The sequence below is a fragment of the Bubalus kerabau genome, chromosome 1 (genome assembly GCF_029407905.1).
Source record: "Bubalus kerabau isolate K-KA32 ecotype Philippines breed swamp buffalo chromosome 1, PCC_UOA_SB_1v2, whole genome shotgun sequence".
NCBI classification, from domain to species: domain Eukaryota; kingdom Metazoa; phylum Chordata; class Mammalia; order Artiodactyla; family Bovidae; genus Bubalus; species Bubalus kerabau.
The window spans coordinates 4,281,258-4,301,003 of NC_073624.1; the positions used below are offsets into that span (position 1 = coordinate 4,281,258).

General features: G+C 38.3%; 1 protein-coding gene across 5 annotated transcripts in view; it reads left to right on the plus strand.

Moving 5' to 3' along the window:
• The window catches only part of SMC1B (structural maintenance of chromosomes 1B), an 82,302-nt gene that overhangs the window by 25,611 nt on the left and 36,945 nt on the right, over positions 1-19,746 (plus strand). For all 5 annotated transcript variants that reach the window (XM_055563321.1, XM_055563460.1, XM_055563184.1 and 2 more), the window contains 2 exons: positions 822-1,001; positions 12,249-12,395. In XM_055563321.1, coding sequence (XP_055419296.1) covers positions 822-1,001; positions 12,249-12,395 — 327 coding nt within the window. The remainder of the gene's footprint in view (positions 1-821; positions 1,002-12,248; positions 12,396-19,746) is intronic.

A 19,746-nucleotide genomic window follows, 5' to 3' on the forward strand; every position in this document is an offset into this window, starting at 1 on the left:
CTTCATATCATTTCTTCCTAATCTAGTTTTGCCATAATTTACGATTTATGATTTTGAGCACGTTGCTCTAGCAGTGCACCACTAGCCAGCAATTTGTTTTCTCCTATAGCATAGTATGTTGGCGAAGGATGAAACGTATGTTCTGTCAGTGAAATGCTAACCCAAAGTTTCAGTTGTAAGTGTGTGGTCCGGTAAATATGTGTCAGCTATTGGTGGAGCAAGCTAAATTTTGAGCTTTGAGGTATGTATTGAAAGGTCTTAAGAGTATCTAAAATTTATATAATATTTATATCTGCACACATATTTTGGTTATAGGGTTTTTGTTTATGAAAATGAGATTATACTTGCTGGTTTTCAGTAACACATTGCAAATATCTTTTGATCTCTTTATCAACCCAACTTAAGTCATGTCAAAGGGGATCTACAAGCTTTCCTGATATTTAAGCCTAAAATGGTTTTCTGAGTTCCATACTATTGTGCCACTCTTTTAAAAGTATATAAATAGGTATTTCCTCCCACTAGATTTTATGATTTTGAGAGCAGGAAGGGTTTCTCAGTCATTGCTTAATCCCAACTAGTTAGTGATAAAGTTTAATCTGGAAATTAGATCTTCTGGCATTTGATGAAGTATATTTTTAAAAAATATTAAATGAAGCCGGGGTATTGTTCATCAGATTCTCATCTAACTTTTATTGTGTATAAGTGCATACTACTAACCACTTACTGTCATGTTTATAGATATTCTTTGAAAAAGAATGTACTGAGTATTTGGTTTATATTTTAATATACCTAATATATCAAGTATTTTTTAAACCTTTTAGATCAAACCAATCAATGAAAGATTAAGGGAGATTAAAGGCTGTAAAATGATGATTGATGTCATAAAGACTCAGTTTCCTCAGCTGAAGAAAGTAATTCAGTTTGTGTGTGGAAATGGCCTTGTCTGTGAGACTCTGGAAGAAGCAAGGCATATTGCCTTCGCTGGACCTGAAAGACGGAAAGTAAGAGATTTAATTTGCAGTTTTGTATAATTTAAAGCAGTATTTGTAAGACTAACATGTTACATATACAAATATTTATATATGCTTTCATATGTTCTCCTATGTGAGGAAGACTAACAGAACCTAAGATGTTCATGGCTGCAGTAGTTTTTATAATGTTAAGTATTCAAAAGTTAATTTCTCTAGTATTTCCCCAAATCAGAAATCATATTTTGGAAGTTAGATTTATTGTAGTGATATCCTAGAGCTGTTAATTTTTTAACTATATATACAATGGATCTCAGATTTTCCCTGTATTTACATATATAATACATACATTTCTGAATACCAGGAAAGAATTTAGGTGCTTAGTTTACATTCTCAGTTATTCTATAGTTTAATGAAGATACTAACTGTCCTTTTATACATTCAAGGTTTTAACACATTTGAAGTTATATAGAAATAGCACAATTGAAATGAGGTTACTAAATATTAGTCTCTCAAATAATTTAGGTTTTAAAAATATTATTTCCTCTCAATTGAAATACAGTTTGTATTTAATTAAGCAGTGTAAAATTATTCTAATTATCTGATATAGTCTTTTTAAAAAAACTACTTTGTGATAACATAGTACCTAAGGGCATTAACTATGGAGTAAGACCAGTTCCCTGATAGCTGGTAAAGAACCTGATAGCTGGTGAAGATACCCTGACAGTTGGTAAAGAATCTGGCTGCAATGCAGGAGACCCCAGTCAATTCCTGGGTCGGGAAGATCCACTGGAGAAGGGATAGGTTACTTACTCCAGTATTCTTAGGCTTCCTTTTTGGCTCAGCTGGTGGAGAATCGACCTGCAGTGCGGGAGACCTGGGTTTGATCCCTGGGCTGGGAAGATTCCTGGGTCAGGAAGATCCACAGAAGAAGGAAAAGGCTACCCACTCCAGTATTCTGGCCTAGAGAATTCCATGGACTGTATAGTCCAAGGGGTTGCAAAGAGTCGGACATGACTGAGCGACTTGCAAAAAAAAAGACCGGTGATACTACTTAGTAATTAATTATGTAAATTTAGGCAAGTTTCTAAACCTTTTAGTTTGTTCATCTAAAGTGGCAGAAATAATAGTACTTATTTCATAGAGTTATAGGATTAAATAAGTAATAACATGCAAAATGCTTTTATAGTGCCCAGGAAATAGCTCTCAAAAAAGTGATAGTCAATTTGTATTTCCTAGTCAGTTTACACATTTGATGTGAAATGTCCAGAATCGCAAATTAACACATAGCAGGCTATACTTATAAAAGAGAGGAATTTCCCGTATTAAATGTATTGACTTGTCTTATGTGATTAACTTCTCATACACTTTAGTAGTTGTAGCTATAATAATCTTAATGTGATCTCTGTCATTGATTTCTCCATATTAAATTTAAGCAGGTGTAATAAGTGAGCTACTAAGATATCTTCCTTATTTGCTACCTCATTAACTATGCTGAAGTTGATTTTTGTATATTTGTAAAATTGATTTTTGAAGATTTGTGTGATGAATTTAAAGAAGTCACATGAAGATAAGACTGTGTTTAACTTTTCCTTCGTTCACCATATATTGATGGTTTATATCTTGTTCGTAGTAATATGCCTTACCCCTTTAGGCTATATTTTGTTCTTTTTGTTACTTCAAAATTTTAATCAGCATTATATATCATATTTTTATCTTGAAGTATGTTCCAGGGACTCTTCTTCCCATTATTATTATTCCACTTGAAGAATATTCTCTATGTTTTAGGATGCAAAAGACATTTGGATAGATGTCATATTTTCACAGAAATCATCTGTACTTTTGGTTTTCCATGGACTTGATGTCTTTCCATTGTCCTGATAATGTGGTTTAAAATTTTCTTTGTTCAAACATTGCAAGTTACATCACAAAATTATATTTTTGTTGATTTATAAACTACATAATAATGTAAATTACAGTGATTTTGCTAGCTGTAGTTTAGTCATTAAGATATTTATAACTCAGTCTTAAAATAGTTTAAAAATTTATGTAACAAAATTTTAAAATCTAGAGTCTCTTTCAGTACATGTGATTATTTCATCCATTTCCCTTAAGCAAAGAAACAACAATTATTTTGCTTCCTTTTCCCATAGACTGGATGGTTATTTCTCTAAATCATATATAGAAATATCTGTTTATGCTTTGGGCTTCCCTAATAGCTCAGTTGGTAAAGAATCTGCCTGCAATGCAGGAGACCCCAGTTTGATTCCTGGGTTGGGAAGATCCACAGGAGAAGGGATAGGCTACCCACTCCAGTATTCTTGGACTGCCCTTGTGGCTCAGCTGGTGAAGAATCCACCTGCAGTGCGGGAGAGCTGGATCCAATCCCTGAGTCGGGAAAATCCCCTGCAGAAGGGAAAGGCTACCCACTCCAGTATTCTAGCCTAGAGAATACAGTCCATGGGGTCACAAAGAGTCAGACACAACTGAGCGACTTTTCACTTTCATTTATGCTTTACCCTTCTCATATGATGTAGCAAAAAAACAGACCCAGAAAAATGTTATTAACTACCTGGTAATCTGTGAAAACATCGTTTTTCCAAAAATTAAATACATTAAACAAGAGAGAATAAAAATGCAGGGTACAGTAGGTTGAAAAAACTGGGTATCATCTAGAATAAAATATAGTTGAATCTACACTTCATACCTTATATCAGTATATTCATGGATTAGAAATGTAAATGTTAAAAAATAAAACTGTAAAGGTATCAAGAGAAACTATTGGAAATTTTTTTCTTAATCTCAGAGATAGTAAGGCCTTTCCAATATGACCAAAAATTTAAAAAGCCAACCCCAAGGCTAAAAAAAAATGGGTGAAAAAGTTAGTCACTTAGTCATATCCAACTCTTTGTGACCCCATGGACTGTAGCCTGCCAGGCTTCTGTCCATGGCATTCTCCAGGGAAGAATACTGGAGTGGTTTTTAGCCATTATTAATGGCTATGCATAAATTTACATAAACATTTCTGCATAGAAAAGACCATTATAAGCAAAATCAAAAGACATGGCAAACCAGAGAAAATATTTTCTACTCATAAAAAAGAAAATTTGCTACAAATCAATCAGGTAAAGAACAGAAATAAAGTTGAAAAATAGACAAAGGAGAGGAGCAAACTTAGGTTCATAAAAGGAAATATAATTGCTGTTAAATATGAAAACTCACCCTCACTTAAAATATGGGAAATTCCCATTAAAACTATACCAAAATACTGTTTTCACTTATCAAATTGACCAACATCAAAAAGTTTAATAACCCTTTATGGGGAAAGAGACCCTTGGGTTCACTGCTCTGGGCGTGTAAATTTGTGCTAGCTCTTTGAAGGGCAAGTCTAGCAGTTGTACTTCTTCAGAACTTTACATACACATAAAATCATATGTGTATGAAATGATATATATATACACAAGATTTAGTTATTGAACCATTGTGTGTAGCAAGAAATTTGGAAACAATTTGCCCAAGACTGTTCAGTAAAGTTATAATGCATTTATAAAATGGGACACTATATAACCTTAAATAGAGGAAATGAAGCTCTTTATGTACAACTGTCAGATAATCTCCAAGATTTCAGTTCAGTTGCTCAGTTGTGTCTGACTCTTTGCGACCTCATGGACTGCGGCACGCCAGGCCTCCCTGTCCATCACCAACTCCTGGAGTTTACTCAAACTCATGTCCATTGAGTCGGTGGTGCCATCCAGCCATCTCATCCTCTGTTGTCCCCTTCTCCTCCTGCCTTCAATCTTTCCCAGCATCAGGGTCTTTTCAGATGAGTCAGTTCTTCGCATCAGGTGGCCAAAGTATTAGAGCTTCAGCTTCAGTCCTTCCAATGAATATTCAGAACTGATTTCCTTTAGGATGGACTGGTTCGCTCTCCTTGCTGTCTAAGAGACTCTCAAGAGTCTTCTCCAACACCACAGTTAAAAAGCATCAATTCTTCAGTGATCAGTTTTCTTTATAGTCCAACTCTTAAATCTATACATGACTACTCCAAGATATAGTCAGTTTTTTAAAAAGTAGTAAGTAGACTAGTGTTTATTATGTTACCATTTGTGTAAAACATGAGGAAAGGAGATGTGTATTTGTTTATGCAAAAACATTTCTGGAAGAATACATAAGAAATTGACAGCATTGATTATCTCTGGGGAGGGTAACTGGGTCATAGGGGCTAGCAATACCAGGGAAATTTTTTACTCTGTGCCCTGTATCTTTTGGAGTTTGAACTATGTGAATATCTTACCCATTCAAAAATAAAAAGGAAATGTTAAAGTATATTATTTTCCATACCTGTGAAAGACAGCTTAAAAATACGTATAACCTGTATAACACAAAAGTTACAGAGGATCTGCTTCCGCAGCTTACAACACTGAAACAGAATTTCTTGAAACAGTTGAATTTGATTCAGTGGAATGATCGGATATACCTCAGAATGAATTTTTAATGCCAAAGAAATCCTCCTTTTCCTAAGCCAGGCTCTCTAGAACTTTTATTTAATGCTACCAATATTTAAAAATTCCCCCAACTGCTTATTTTATATGAGATCCCCAAGGTATTTTTTGGGGAATGCAAGCCCCCAAATACGCATAGGATGACTGCACTGAGCAACGATTGTAAACTGTAATTTGCAGGCTAGAAATAGAAATTGTAGTCCTTCCAGAAGAGCTTTGACTGTCAATCAAATGAAACAGGTTATTTGATACTTAGTTTACTTTTTAAAGAAATAAATTATTTTAATAAACCTAGAAACTATTTTTAAAAGCCCTATAATTCTATGAATTGCTGCCTATTTCATTTTTAGAATTAAAGGAGGTCTATAACATGGTGATTATTAAGAACATGGACATAGATGTTCCCTGTCTTAAAGAGATGGGAACACCAGACCTCCTTACCTGTCTCCTGAAAAACCTGTATGCACGTCAAGAAGCAACAGTTAAAACCTTACGTGGAACAATTGACTGGTTCAGTTGTGGGAAAGGAGTATGTCAAGGCTGTATATTGTCACTCTGTTTATTTAGCTTTGTGCAGAGTACATCATGTGAGATGCCGGGCTGGATGAATCATAAGCTGGAATCAAGATTTCCAGGAGAAATATCAACCTCAGATTTGCAGATGATACCACTCTGATAGCAGAAAGTGAAGAGGAACTGAAGAGCCTCTTGATGAAAGTGAAAGAGAGTGAAAAAGCTGGCTTAAAACTCAGCATTCAAAATATGGAGATCATGGCATCAGTCCCATCACTTCATGGCAAATAGAAGGGAAAAAGTAGAAGCAGTGACAGATTCTATTTTCCTGAGCTCCAAAATCACTGTGGACAGTGACTGCAGTTGTGAATTAAAAGACGCTTGCTCCTTGGAAGGAAAGCTATGACAAACCTAGGCAACGTGTTAAAAAGCAGAGACTTCACTTGGCTGACAAAGGTCCATATAGTCTGGATTTGAGTGAAAGTGAAAGTTTCTCAGTCGTATCCAACTCTTTGCAACCCCATGGAATAGTCCATGGAATTCTCTAGGCCAGAATACTGGAGTGGGTAGCCTTTCCCTTCTCTGGGGGAACTTCCCAATGCAGGGGTCAAACCCAGGTCTCCCACACTGCAGGCAGATTCTATACCAGCTGAGCCACCAGGTACGCTCAAGAATACTGGAGTGGGTAGCCTATCCCTTCTCCGGGGGATCTTCCTGACCCAGGAATCGAACTGGGGTCTCCTGCATTGTAGATGGATTCTTTACCAGCTGACCTACCAAGGCATGGATGTGAAGAGTTGGACCATAAAGAAGACTGAGCACCGAAGAATTGATGCTTTCTAACTGTGCTCTAGAAGACTTTTGAGAGTCCCTTGGACAGCAAGGAGATCAAACCAGTCAATCCTAAAGGAAATGGACTGTGAATATTCATTGGAAAGACTGATGCTGAAGTTGAAGCTCCAGTACTTGGGCCACGTGACATGAAGAGTTGACTCATTGGAGAAGACCCTGATCCTGGGAAAGATTGAAGGCAAAAGAAGAGGGCAGCAGAGGATGAGATGGTTAGATAGTATCACTGACTCTTTGGACATGAATTTGTGCAAACTCCTAGTGAAGGACAGAAAAGCATAGTGAAGGACAGAAAAGCCTGGTGTTCTGCAGTCCATGGGGTGGCAAAGAATTGGACATGACTTAGCAACTAAACAACAATAACAGATGGCTTTAGGCAAGCTTCTTAATATCTGTAAGCCCCAGTCTATAAGATGGAAATCATATTTACTCATGGGGTGCAAACATAGAATTGAATAGCATATATGCACTATGTCAAGCATAGTATGATAAATAGTTACGGTAATGACAGCAGCAGCCAACAAAGTAATAAAAAGAATCTCAGAAAATTGTGAGTACCCTCTGCTCTAAGAGGGGAAGTTGACTTGGCCAAGTGTGATGCCTGGAAAGAGAGAGCTGGCATAGAATAGCATATGTGTTATGACAGATTCTTAGTTCAAAGTTCTTGATACACTTCTCTCTCTTCTTGCCAAGCCAGCCCACAAATTTGTGTGTGTGTGTCACATTTGACTTTTACACATTCAAAAAACAAGTTAATAAATGTTCAGTTTGGAAAATAGAGCTCAAAAAGGAAAATTGGGACTTCCCTGGTGGTCCAGTGGTTAAGACTCCGCACTTCCAGTGCAGGGGACATGGGTTCAGCCCCTGGTGGGGGAACTGAGATCCCACATGCCATGTGGTGGACCCCCCCCCCAAAATAATGGAATGTGAAAACCATCCCTAACATGTTCTATAGAGTTGCCAGATCAAATATTTGGACATAAATTTAAAAGTTATTTGTTGTTTATCGGAAGTTCAGATTTAACTGGGCATCCTGTATTCCTCTTTGTTAAGTCTGGCAACCAAACTCTTGAAAGATCTAGTGATATTTGATAGTCAGCTATATTACTCTTAGCCTTTGTAGGTATTGATATATGTATAATTGGGTCTTTACCATGAGATCAAGTATGTATTTACTACATTTTTTAATGATATCACTTCTATATTTTAATTTTAATCTAGAATTAATTTTAATATGTATTATTAGATGTAGATATTAGCTTTTCCCCCCAAATGGGTGATTATCTATCCCAATATATTTAATAATTTTTATTTTTCTTTTTGATTGAATTAATTGACTTCTCATCATAGTCTAAATTATTTATACTTTCTTTTTTCATCTAGTTTAATTTGTTATCTCTTATTTGTAGCTGGGGTGGAAAAGGTCAGTTTTCATTTCAATCCCAAAGAAAGGCAATGCCAAAGAATGCTCAAACTACTGCACAATTGCACTCATTTCACACGCTAGCAAAGTAATGCTCAAAATTCTCCAAGCCAGGCTTCAGCAGTATGTGAACCGTGAACTTCCTGATGTTCAAGCTGGTTTTAGAAAAGGCAGAGGAACCAGAGATCAAGTTGCCAACATCCGCTGGATCGAGAAAGCAAGAGAGTTCCAGAAAAACATCTATTTCTGCCATATTGACTATGCCAATGCCTTTGACTGTGTGGATCACAATAAACTGTGGAAAATTCTTCAAGAGATGGGAATATCAGACCACCTGACCTGCCTCCTGAGAAACCTATATGCAGGTCAAGAAGCAACAGTTAGAACTGGACATGGAACAACAGACTGGTTCCAAATAGGAAAAGGAGTACATCAAGGTTGTATACTGTCACCCTGCTTATATGACTTCTATGCAGAGTACATCATGAGAAACACTGGGCTAGAAGAAGCACAAGCTGGAATCAAGATTGCGGGGAGAAATACCAATAACCTCAGATATGCAGAAGGAAAATTATGACCAACCTAGACAGCATATTGAAAAGCAGAGACATTACTTTGCCAACAAAGGTCCGTCTAGTCAAGGCTATGGTTTTTCCTGTGGTCATGTATGGATGTGAGAGTTGGACTGTGAAGAAGGCTGAGTGCCGAAGAGTTGATGCTTTTGAACTGTGGTGTTGGAGAAGACTCTTGAGAGTCCCTCGGACTGCAAGGAGATCCAACCAGTCCATTCTGAAGGAGATCAGCCCTGGGATTTCTTTGGAAGGAATGATGCTAAAGCTGAAACTCCAGTACTTTGGCCACCTCATGGGAAGAGTTGACTCATTGGAAAAGACTCTGATGCTGGGAGGGATTGGGGGCAAGAGGAGAAGGGGACGACAGAGGATGAGATGGCTGGATGGCATCACTGACTCGATGGACGTGAGTCTCAGTGAACTCTGGGAGTTGGTGATGGACAGGGAGGCCTGGCGTGCTGCGATTCATGGGGTCACAAAGAGTCGGATACGACTGAGCGACTGATCTGATCTGATCTGAATGGCAGAAAGTGAAGAGGAACTAAAAAGCCTCTTGATGAAAGTGAAAGAGGAGAGTGAAAAGGTTGGCTTAAAGCTCAACATTCAGAAAATGAAGATCATGGCATCCGGTCCCATCATCACTTCATGGGAAATAGATGGGGAAACAGTGGAAACAGTGTCAGACTTTATTTTTTGGGGCTCCAAAATCACTGCAGATGGTGACTGCAGCCATGAAATTAAAGGCACTTACTCCTTGGAAGGAAAGTTATGACCAACCTAGACAGCATATTGAAAAGCAGAGACATTACTTTGTCAACAAAGGTCCGTCTAGTCAAGGCTATGGTTTTTCCAGTGGTCATGTATGGATGTGAGAGTTGGACTGTGAAGAAAGCTGAGCACTGAAGAATTGATGCTTTTGCAGTGTGGTGTTGGAGAAGACTCTTGAGAGTCCCTTGGACTGCTAGGAGATCCAACCCGTCCATTCTAAAGGAGATCAGGCCTGGGATTTCTTTGGAAGGAATGATGCTAAAGCTGAAACTCCAGTACTTTGGCCACCTCATGGTTAGAGTTGACTCATTGGAAAAGACTCTGATGCTGGGAGGGATTGGGGGCAGGAGGAGAAGGGGATGACAGAGGATGAGATGGCTGGATGGTATCACTGACTCGATGGACGTGAGTCTGAGTGAACTCCGGGAGTTGGTGATAGACAGGGAGGCCTGGCGTGCTGCGATTCATGGGGTCGCAAAGAGTCAGACACAACTGAGCAACTGAACTACCTATTTGTAGCTGTCTTATTGTATATTTATATTTAGTACAATAATCTTTATTTTAATCTATAAAAGAATTTCTTTTAGGAAATAGTCAAGATATACATTATCAATAGGTAAAATGTTAGCCCACATTGTAAAATTATCATGTATAAAACTAAACTCGTGTTCTTTCTAAATATTGATCTCAATTCTTAGTACCACTCTTCTAACCAAATGAAATTCTGGTTTTTACTCATGAATCTCCTTATAACCTCTGCAGTTCCCATACTTTTATAATTACACCACCTAAATATATCTCAAAATCTTTTTCCTTTTCTTTACCCTAGATATTATTGGCTGATTTCATACCATCACCTCTGGCTTCAGGTGGACCAGTCAATCCATTTTCCATATGGTTGCTAGAGTAGTCTGTTTAAAGTTCACATCTCACCATCTGTCTCGTTTGCTGTCAGACAGTGCTAATCTCCAGCCCCTCCACACACCCCGTCAGTCCTCAGCTGTGTTTGATCCGCATTCTTCCTGTGATGACATACAAAGAGCTCTGTGATCTGCCCTGTCTAGCAGCCTCACTCTTGCCTTTCTTTCCTGAAGTACAGACACAGTAGCTAGAGCTCTAGGAGTCATCTTGGACTACAGAATGACGTTGAAGGTTGTCAAATAAGAGACACTTGACACATCACTAGTGACACACAGTGTGGATGCAAAAGTAAACTTTATTGAGAACAGCTGAAAGGCAGAGGAGCAGTGGAGCCTGTGTAGTTCGTCAGCTTTCATTCTGTATAGGTGTACTTTGCTAGGCAAAAATGGCATGAGCTAAAAGTGTTCCAAGAGAGGGAAGCTTTTATGGAGAGGTCAGAGGAGTAAGGTGATCATGTAACAGTGGGCTTCCTAGTCAGGGAAACTTCTTTCTGGACCAGACACCACCTACAGGAGTTCAGTTTCCATGCCATTGCTGTTGGTGTCTGGTAGAGATCTAGTGTCTTTCCTGAGTTCAGACCTGATGAAAAATCTCGTTGCCAAGCTAACAGTTGGGAGGGAAGGGAGCCCCAATGCCTTCCAGAAAATAAAAGGCGTGTCTCCTCTGAGGGGTAATCCAAGTAAAATACTAAGGGTGGTAGAGCGGTATGAGAGGAGTGTGGGTTAGCTGTGCAGCCGCCATACGCACACTGGAATGTTTACCTCTGTAATTGCAAAAGAGAGAGAAGCTAAGTTTTCTGTTAAATATGATTAATCTAATTCTAACTCATACTTTTGATAAGACACAGTGAAAGCCTTCACCGCCTCTGGAAGCCTTCTGTGAACCTTCCAGGCTGGGTTGGAACACCCCAGTTTTATGCTTCCAGATTACTGTGTTTCTCTTGTCTCATACTTTCCGTTGTAATGATATGTTTATATGTTTCTTTTCCTTACTAGTCTGACTCATAAGGGTCAGTGCCATATTGGACTCTCTTTTGGTCACTCCAGTCCCCAGTACAGAATGTCTCAAACACAGCAGGCACACAGAGTGTCTGAATCTAGGAATGAATGAGGCTCCTGTTGGCTTTTTTAAAAATTAGTTTACGTTACGTGGCTTTACTCCTCCACAGGCTGTCTCCTCCGCTTTGACTAATTAATTAGAAACATTTTAAAAACACTGAGAATTGCTTTCATTTGTTCCATAAAGCAAGACTATAAATTTCAAGCTGTTTTATACATTTGACTCAGTTAAAATTTGGGGTCCAGTTTAATATTCATTTTAGAGTACATGGTATATTTGATATTCTAAAGTAACTAAGGCTCTTTTCAAAGAATGTCTTTGACATGTGATGTCAGAGTCTTTAAAATACAATATTACATAATGCAAAGTATGAGATATTAAATACAAATACTCTTGGTTTTTTTTCTTCTCAATACTGAATATGTTTGGAACTAACATATAATTTTATTTTGAACTTTTTATATTGCTACTCATTTGTGCCTGAAATACAAAACAGAGCTTTGTACTTGAGTTTGTTGGCTGGTGTCCCTCATGAGCTAGTTGTCTTATAATAGAGTTCAGTAAATAGCTTTTTTTAACTACATATTCTTAGCTGTATAAGTTGTTGTGTTATATTCTGTTTTTATCTTCTTCATGTACATTTCTCCAAGGTAAAATATTTTTAATTTTACAGACAGTAGCTCTTGATGGAACATTATTTTTAAAATCTGGAGTGATCTCTGGAGGGTCAAGTGACTTAAAATCCAAGGCTAGATGCTGGGATGAGAAAGAGTTAAAGAATTTAAGAGACAGGAGAACCCAACTAATCCAAGAATTAAAGGTAAATCCATTTGTAAAAATTGTAGAATACTAAGTAGAGTAATTGTGTTTTTAATGTGTTTTTAAGCAAATTTCTTAGGTAATAAAAGTACCATGCCTTTAGTTTAAAGAAGTCAAATTATGCAGAATGGAGTAAAGTAAAAAATAAAAATCTTTCCCTTACCCATCCTTACATCTCATTGGTTTTTTTTAAACATACTTTGATGCATATACTCCAGAAATTTTCTCGGTATATGCAAGTCTATGTATTATTTTCCTGATTTGTTTTATAATAGACTTTTGCTATTGATTGTGTTTGCAACAAGCTTTTTACTTAGTATCACAACATGGACAATGTTTTCATTTAGCATATAGAGAGCTCTTTGTTTTTTAATGAGTCCTTCCTGCTATTTTATTATATAGATTTTAACCAGTGTCACTTTGGTTTTTGTTACTACAAATGAGGCAGCATTCAACTTCCTTTGGAAAGAGAAAGGAATGCAGTGCCTGAGAGTATAAATCCTATGGCCACACTGCCTTAGTTTGAATCCTGACTTGCCCACTTACCAGCAGTATGATCTTGTGCAAGTTCCCTATCCCCTTCATACCTTGAACCTTTTAGAGTTACTTTAAAGATTAAATCAGCTATTCGAGATAAAATGCTAATGCCCGACAAAAATGTAAGCACTATATAAATATTTGTTGTTAGTATACCTTTACTTACATCTCTAAGACGATTTCCTACATGTGGGATTTCTGGGTCTGAGGATGTGTGCATTTAAAAAGCTGATAGGTGCTGCTAAATTCCCATTGAAAGAAAACCTGTAAGTAGAGAGTGTATGTCCCTAGACTGCAGCACTAGATACTGGCAAATATTTTAATCTTTGCCAACCTGGTAAAGAAAAAAATATAATCTAATTGTTTGAATATGCATTTCTTATAACTGAGGTTGAGCATTTACTCATATATTTATCATTTGTTTATTTACTCATGTATTAATTTTTCTTCTGTGAACTTATTAGGCTATTTGTCCTATTAGCTACTTTAAGAATTATTTGTATAATAAGCAAATTACTTCTTAGCATGTTTGTTGTAAATATACTTTTTATTCAGCTTTTTTTGTTCGCTATATTGAAGTATAATTTATATACAGTAACAGTCACCAATTTTAAGTGTACGGTTCGGTAAGTTTTGACAGGTGTATGTATTCACCACCAAAATCCTGATATACAACATTTCCATACCCACCCCCACACAATTCCTTTGGGCTCGTTTGTAGTCAGTCCCTTCCCCTGGACTCCGTAGAACCTCTGGACCTGGCAGCTCAGTCTACTTTCTATCATTGTAGCTTTTCCTCACTTAGAATTTCATATAAATGGAATAATCATACAATAGTAGTCTTCTGTTTTATGCTTTCTTCATTTAACCTAATGCTTTTGAAATTCATGTTGTGTGTATCAAAAGTTATTCCTTTTTACCATTCAGTAACTGTTTGACATTTAACTTTGTTTTGTCACACATGTATTTTTAATCTTTATGTAACCAAATTTATTAATCTTTTATAACTTCTGGATTTCAGTGTCATGCTCAGAAAGACATTATTCTTTCTGAAAATGACAAAAGAAATTCAATAATGCTTCCACCCAAAGTATCATTTATTTGAATATTATAATCCCACACACAAATTTACTTGAAATGTAAACTTTAAGAGATACTAAATCAGGATAATGCTTTTTGATTATTTATTTTTCCTGTTTAGCTTTCTTCTTTTGTTTATACAAATGATTGATTTTTGATTCAAGGAGGTGTTCTGGCAAAGTTACTCAGCTAATTTTAATCTTTTTCTATAAACATGACACCACAAACTATGCTTTGATCTAAGGTATACAGAAATTCAACTTTTAAAGATTTTACAAATTTAAGCCTAGGCACAGGGGAAGTTTCAGGAAGGTGGCAGCTTGAATGAATGTGGTTTCCTGTCCGTGTTTATACTAGGTTACCACCTGTGTGTCTCTCACCTGACCCTAGTGGAGAGTTGGGTGTGAATGAGATCTTGGGTTCTGGGAAAGGCCACCAGGAAAAGCTGAGGTAGGGCTTCTCTTTTGATCTTTGAAGAGAGCTGGGAGAAGAATCAGGCATAGGGGAATACTGAAAGAAAGGAAAGCAAGCTCAGTCGCGTCCGACTCTTTGCCACCCCATGGACTGTAGCCTACCAGGCTACTCCATCCATGGCATTTTCCAGGCAAGAATAATAGAGTGGATTGCCATTTCCTTCTCCAGGGGATCTTCCCAACCCAGGGATTGAACCCGGGTTCTCTCTGCATTTCAGGCAGACGCTTTACCATCTGGAGCCACCAGGGAAGCCAGGGGAGTCCTGGAGGAAGGTTAAATATTTGTCCCATGTAAATATGCTTAGTCTTGACCCCCATAAGCTAAATATTAGTAGGTTATGGCCCCCCCATTCCTGAGTTTGTGGGAGAAGGAAATGGCAACCCACTCCATTGTTCTTGCCTGGAGAATCCCAGGGACGGCGGAGCCTGGTGGGCTGCCGTCTGTGGGGTTGCACATAGTCGGACACGACTGAAGCGACTTAGCAGTAGCAGTAGCAGGGAGACCAGAGAGACATCTTTTCCTCCATCTCTGAGTGGGGCACTGGGAATTTTCTGTTGCAGTTGCTGGCCTTTGGGCGTAGAGAATATTTGTGGGGCATCTGCCACTAGGGGTGCTTCAACACTCATACCTGAACCTCAAATAGGCAAAAAAACGCATAAATGCATTTAAGGTATTCCAGGAGCCATCAACACTTGAACAAAAAACTAGAAGCATTAAAGAGATACGGAGTCTTCCCTGGTAGCTCAGACGGTAAAGAATCTGCCTGCAGTGTGGGAGGTCTGGGTTCAATCCCTGGGTAGGGAAGATTCCCTGGAGAAGGGAATGGTAACCTGCCGGGGTCCAGCCCCGGTGGATCCAGGGAATTCGAAGCGGGGACGGCGTTGGCGAGGATCAGGAAACAACTGCTTAATTAAACGTTAATTAAGGATATAAAGAGTAATAGAATAAGGATAGCTCAGTAGGAAAATTCAGTGAAGAAAAGAGGCTGAAATAAGGATAGCTCAGTGAGGAAATTCAGTGGAGAAGAGAGGCTGAATAATTCAGCCAGAAGGGGAGAGAAAGAACGACATGGGGAGACCAAGTTTCGGTGAACAAGGCCCGCACTTTATTTTCCAAAGTAGTTTTTATACCTTAAGTTATGCATAGAGGATAATGGGGGAAGGGGTAGAGTCATGCAGTAAGCCAGGCTTTCTTCCTGCAAACTTATCATATGCAAAAGCTTAGGTGATTTGCATCATCTTCTGGCCCGGAGGCCTGTTAACATTTTAAGACCCTTTCTTCAGAAAACTTATTTTTCTCTAAAGGTGATAAGTCAAGCGCCACCCTCCAAAAGCATTAGATAAAGTTGCATTCCTACAGAGCAAAGGTGTGGTGGGCTATAACAAGAAAAAGAATTAACTCAAGGGTCCCAGGTTACAAACATTAAAGCTACTACTTACACCAATTATATTAATCAATACACTGCCAGGGACACAGCAGGTAAGGGATATGGAGACTTAGCAGCAAACATTGGCCCAACAAGTGAAAAACCCTTCACCAATACAATTTCTAATCAATCTTTTAACTGCTTAGTTTAGAACAGCTCATGCCTCTCACAGTTGGGAGGCTCTGAGCAATCACATGTGGCCAGAAAAACCTATTCAGGCAGGCTAGAGGATTTCCAAAGGAGTTTGTAGGTTGAAACACTGTCACACCCAGGAATTATTAACTGGAGCTGTAAGCTAACTCTTTTTTCAGAGAGAGGTAGTGGGGGACAGCCCCCCGTAAAGTTTGAGGTGTAGGTGAGAGCACAAAGCAGAAAGTAGGCAGACTCTGGTTTTGGGGGTAGATGCTCGAGAATTTCCAGGGGAACTCCTGAGGCTCGATCCCACCTTTGCATACGCCAAGCCTCCTTCCTCGTGACCTTTGCCACGGGTGGAGCTCACTCCCAGCAGTAACCCACTCCCATATTCTTGCCTGGAGGATCCCATGGACAGAGGAGTCTGGTGGCTACAGTCCATGGGGTCGCCAAGAGTCGGACACGACTGAGCGACTAAACAGACTCAAGGAGATACAGTGTGATGTTGGCCCTCTCTGTAATGCCACTCACAAGAATATTTTCCCAAGAAAAGAAGTATGTGTTTCTAAACTATAGAATGCGATAGATGGATTGAAGGATAGGATCGCCATTGTTGAGATCCACATTAATAACCTGGAAGACAAGTGAAATAGTATCTCAGTGATGGGGAAGAATTGCAAAGATAAGAAAATAGTGGAAAAAAAAAAAAGAAAAGTGAAAAATAGAAACTTAGGTAGACTCAGGAGTCTTGGTATGAGAAAAATAAAATTTTCAGAAATTGGAAAAGGAGCACAGAGAAGTAATCTTTTAAAAAAGAAAATGTCTCTTAAACTGAGGATCCACCTTAATTTACCAATTGAAAGGACACGCACAGTTCCATGTAGGATTAATGAGAAAAGGCAAACATGAACACAGATGTAGTTGTAATTCCCTAAGTCCTAGGTTATAGAGGCAGTGCTAAAATATGTCACCCCCCCCTTCAGAAAGATTCCTTATACATTTAAAAAAATCAAGCTTGTATCAGACTATAAAACTAGTTGAGACTAGAGTAAGAGCTGTAGGCAATCGAGGGAAAAGCACTACCTCCCAAGATATTTACATTTCAGGAACCTGCAGATAAGCAGATGCAAAGACATGCTCCACGTGTAAACATACCAGAGAAAGTGCTCTCAGCAGCACATGTGTTAGAAGAGACCTAATTGTAATGAATGAACAGTGCTAACCTAACTCAGCAAAACCTGGGAAATAAAGATGGAGAGAGAAATGAATATGTCCCAGAGATCTTACCTGTGAGGAGATGAAGAATATTCTGAAGATTGTATCTTGGTGGGTGGAGGAAGTTGGGTGGGACTAGAGTGTTTAAAAGTACACTCAATTAACATGGGAACAAATAGCAAAAATAATGCAAGAAAAGAATAAAGGATAAAAAGTAAGATGGGGGAAATAAATTCTTGCTAATCAGTCATTACAGTAAACATGAGTAGATTTAAGTTTCCCATTAAAAGACCAAGATCAGACTTCCCTGGTGGTCCAGTGGCTAAGAATCTGCCTGCTAATGCAGGGGACACGGATCCCTGGTCCAGGAATTCCGATCCCACTTGCTGTGGAGCAACTCAGCCAGTGCACCACCGCTGCTGAGCCCATGTGCTGCAACTGCTAAAGCCCTTGTGGCCTAGAGCCTGTGCTCCACAGCAAGAGAAGCCACCTCAGTGAGAAGCCTGTGCCCCACAACTGGTGAAAGCCTGCACGCAGCAGCGAAGACCCAGTGTAGCCAAAAATAAATACATAAGTAAAATTTATATGTTAATAAATAAAAGACCAAGATCATCACAGCTTAAAAGGCAAAACTCAGCTAAATGTCATTTGTAAGAAATTGTCTTAAAATTGAATGTTGAAAATTACGGATGAGCACCTGGCAAATGCAGACAAAACAGGAGTGACAATATCAGACAATGTGAACCTTAAGGTTAAAAATCTTCAACCATATAGTAAGCTTTCAATAAGCATTGAGTAAATTGAATAAAGAAGGATATTTAGTTCAGTTCAGTCTCTCAGTCGTGTCCGACTCTTTGTGACCCCATGAGAAGGATGCTGCTAAGTCACTTCAGTCATGTCCGACTCTGTGCGACCCCATAGACCGTAGCCCACCAGGCTTCCCCATCCCTGGGATTCTCCAGCCAAGAACACTGGAGTGGGTTGCCATTTCCTTCTCCAGTGCATGAAAGTGAAAAGGGAAAGTGAAGTCGCCCAGTCATGTCGGACTCCTAGCGACCCCATGGACTGCAGCCTACCAGGCTCCTTCATCCATGGGATTTTCCAGGCAAGAGTACTGGAGTGGGGTGCCATTGCCTTCTCCCATGAGAAGGATATTATGTATTAAAAAGTAAGATCTCCATTTTAAACCTCTTTGCAGCACATACTACCTAAATATTTAAAACAAGGTTAGTTAACAGAAATGAAATTATAATGAAGCATTTCACTGTATGTATGTCTTTCAAAATTGGACACATCTAAGTAGACAAAAACAATAACTTAGAGGAATTGGTAATTCAATCAGTAAGCTTAAATCCAGATTCTATTTCTAACACTAGCAATGTGGCTCTGAGTAAGTTACTTAAACGCTTTAATGCTTTAATTTTCTCATCAATAATAATGGGTATAGTAATAGTACTATTTCATAGCATTGTTAAGAGGATTAAATAGGTTAATATAAACTTTATAAAACACATGCTCAATAAATTTGAGATATTATTTAAATTAGCTGTGAAAGAGTAAAAACTGATCATATGCTTATCCACAGTGGAAACCTCAGTAGTTTTTAAGAGATTTTTATAGATCATTTTGGTCATAATTTAATGAAATAGAAATAGTGACCAAAATTTTTTTTGTCTACATAGAAATTAAGAAATGTACCTGTCAATAGTTTCGGGATCAAACAAGTAATCAAGAGGAAAATTACAAAATGTTTCAAAAATGGTGAACACAAAATCTGTGAGATACAGTAAAGCTATATCATGGATGGAGGAGCCTGGTAGGCTGCAGTCCATGGGGTCACTACGAGTCAGACTTGACTGAGCGACTTCAATTTCCCTTTTCACTTTCATGCATTGGAGAAGGAAATGGCAACCCACTCCAGTGTTCTTGCTTGGAGAATCCCAGGGACGGCGGAGCCTGGTGGGCTTCGGTCTATGGGGTCGCACAGGGTCGGATACGACTGAAGCAACTTAGCAAAGCTATATCAAGAGGAAAATATGTTATTAAACAAGAAAAATGAAATATAAGGGAATTTATTACTTTAAGAAATTGGAACCACAAAATAAGCAAAACAATAATGAAAAATTTTAAAGCTACAGTTAAATAGAAAAGGGTAAATCAACCTAAAAACTGGTTGTTTTGAAAGACTAATAAAATAGATAAACCCTGCAACTCTAATGAAGGGAAGAAAAGTAAGAAGTAATCATATACAGATTAGGAATGAGAAAATTAGAATAATTTTAAGAGAACCTTATAAGCAAATAATTACATAGTTAAAAAATCGAAAATCTATGGATGATGTTCAGAAAAATATAAATTGCCAAGATTGATCAGGAAAAAAGTGGAACATTTGAAAAATTAGACAGTGGTAGGGAGTGGTGTAGTTGGCTGGCCCAATACCTAGCCACAACCTTTTCCTTCCTTGGTTGCATCTATTATAGAATCATAA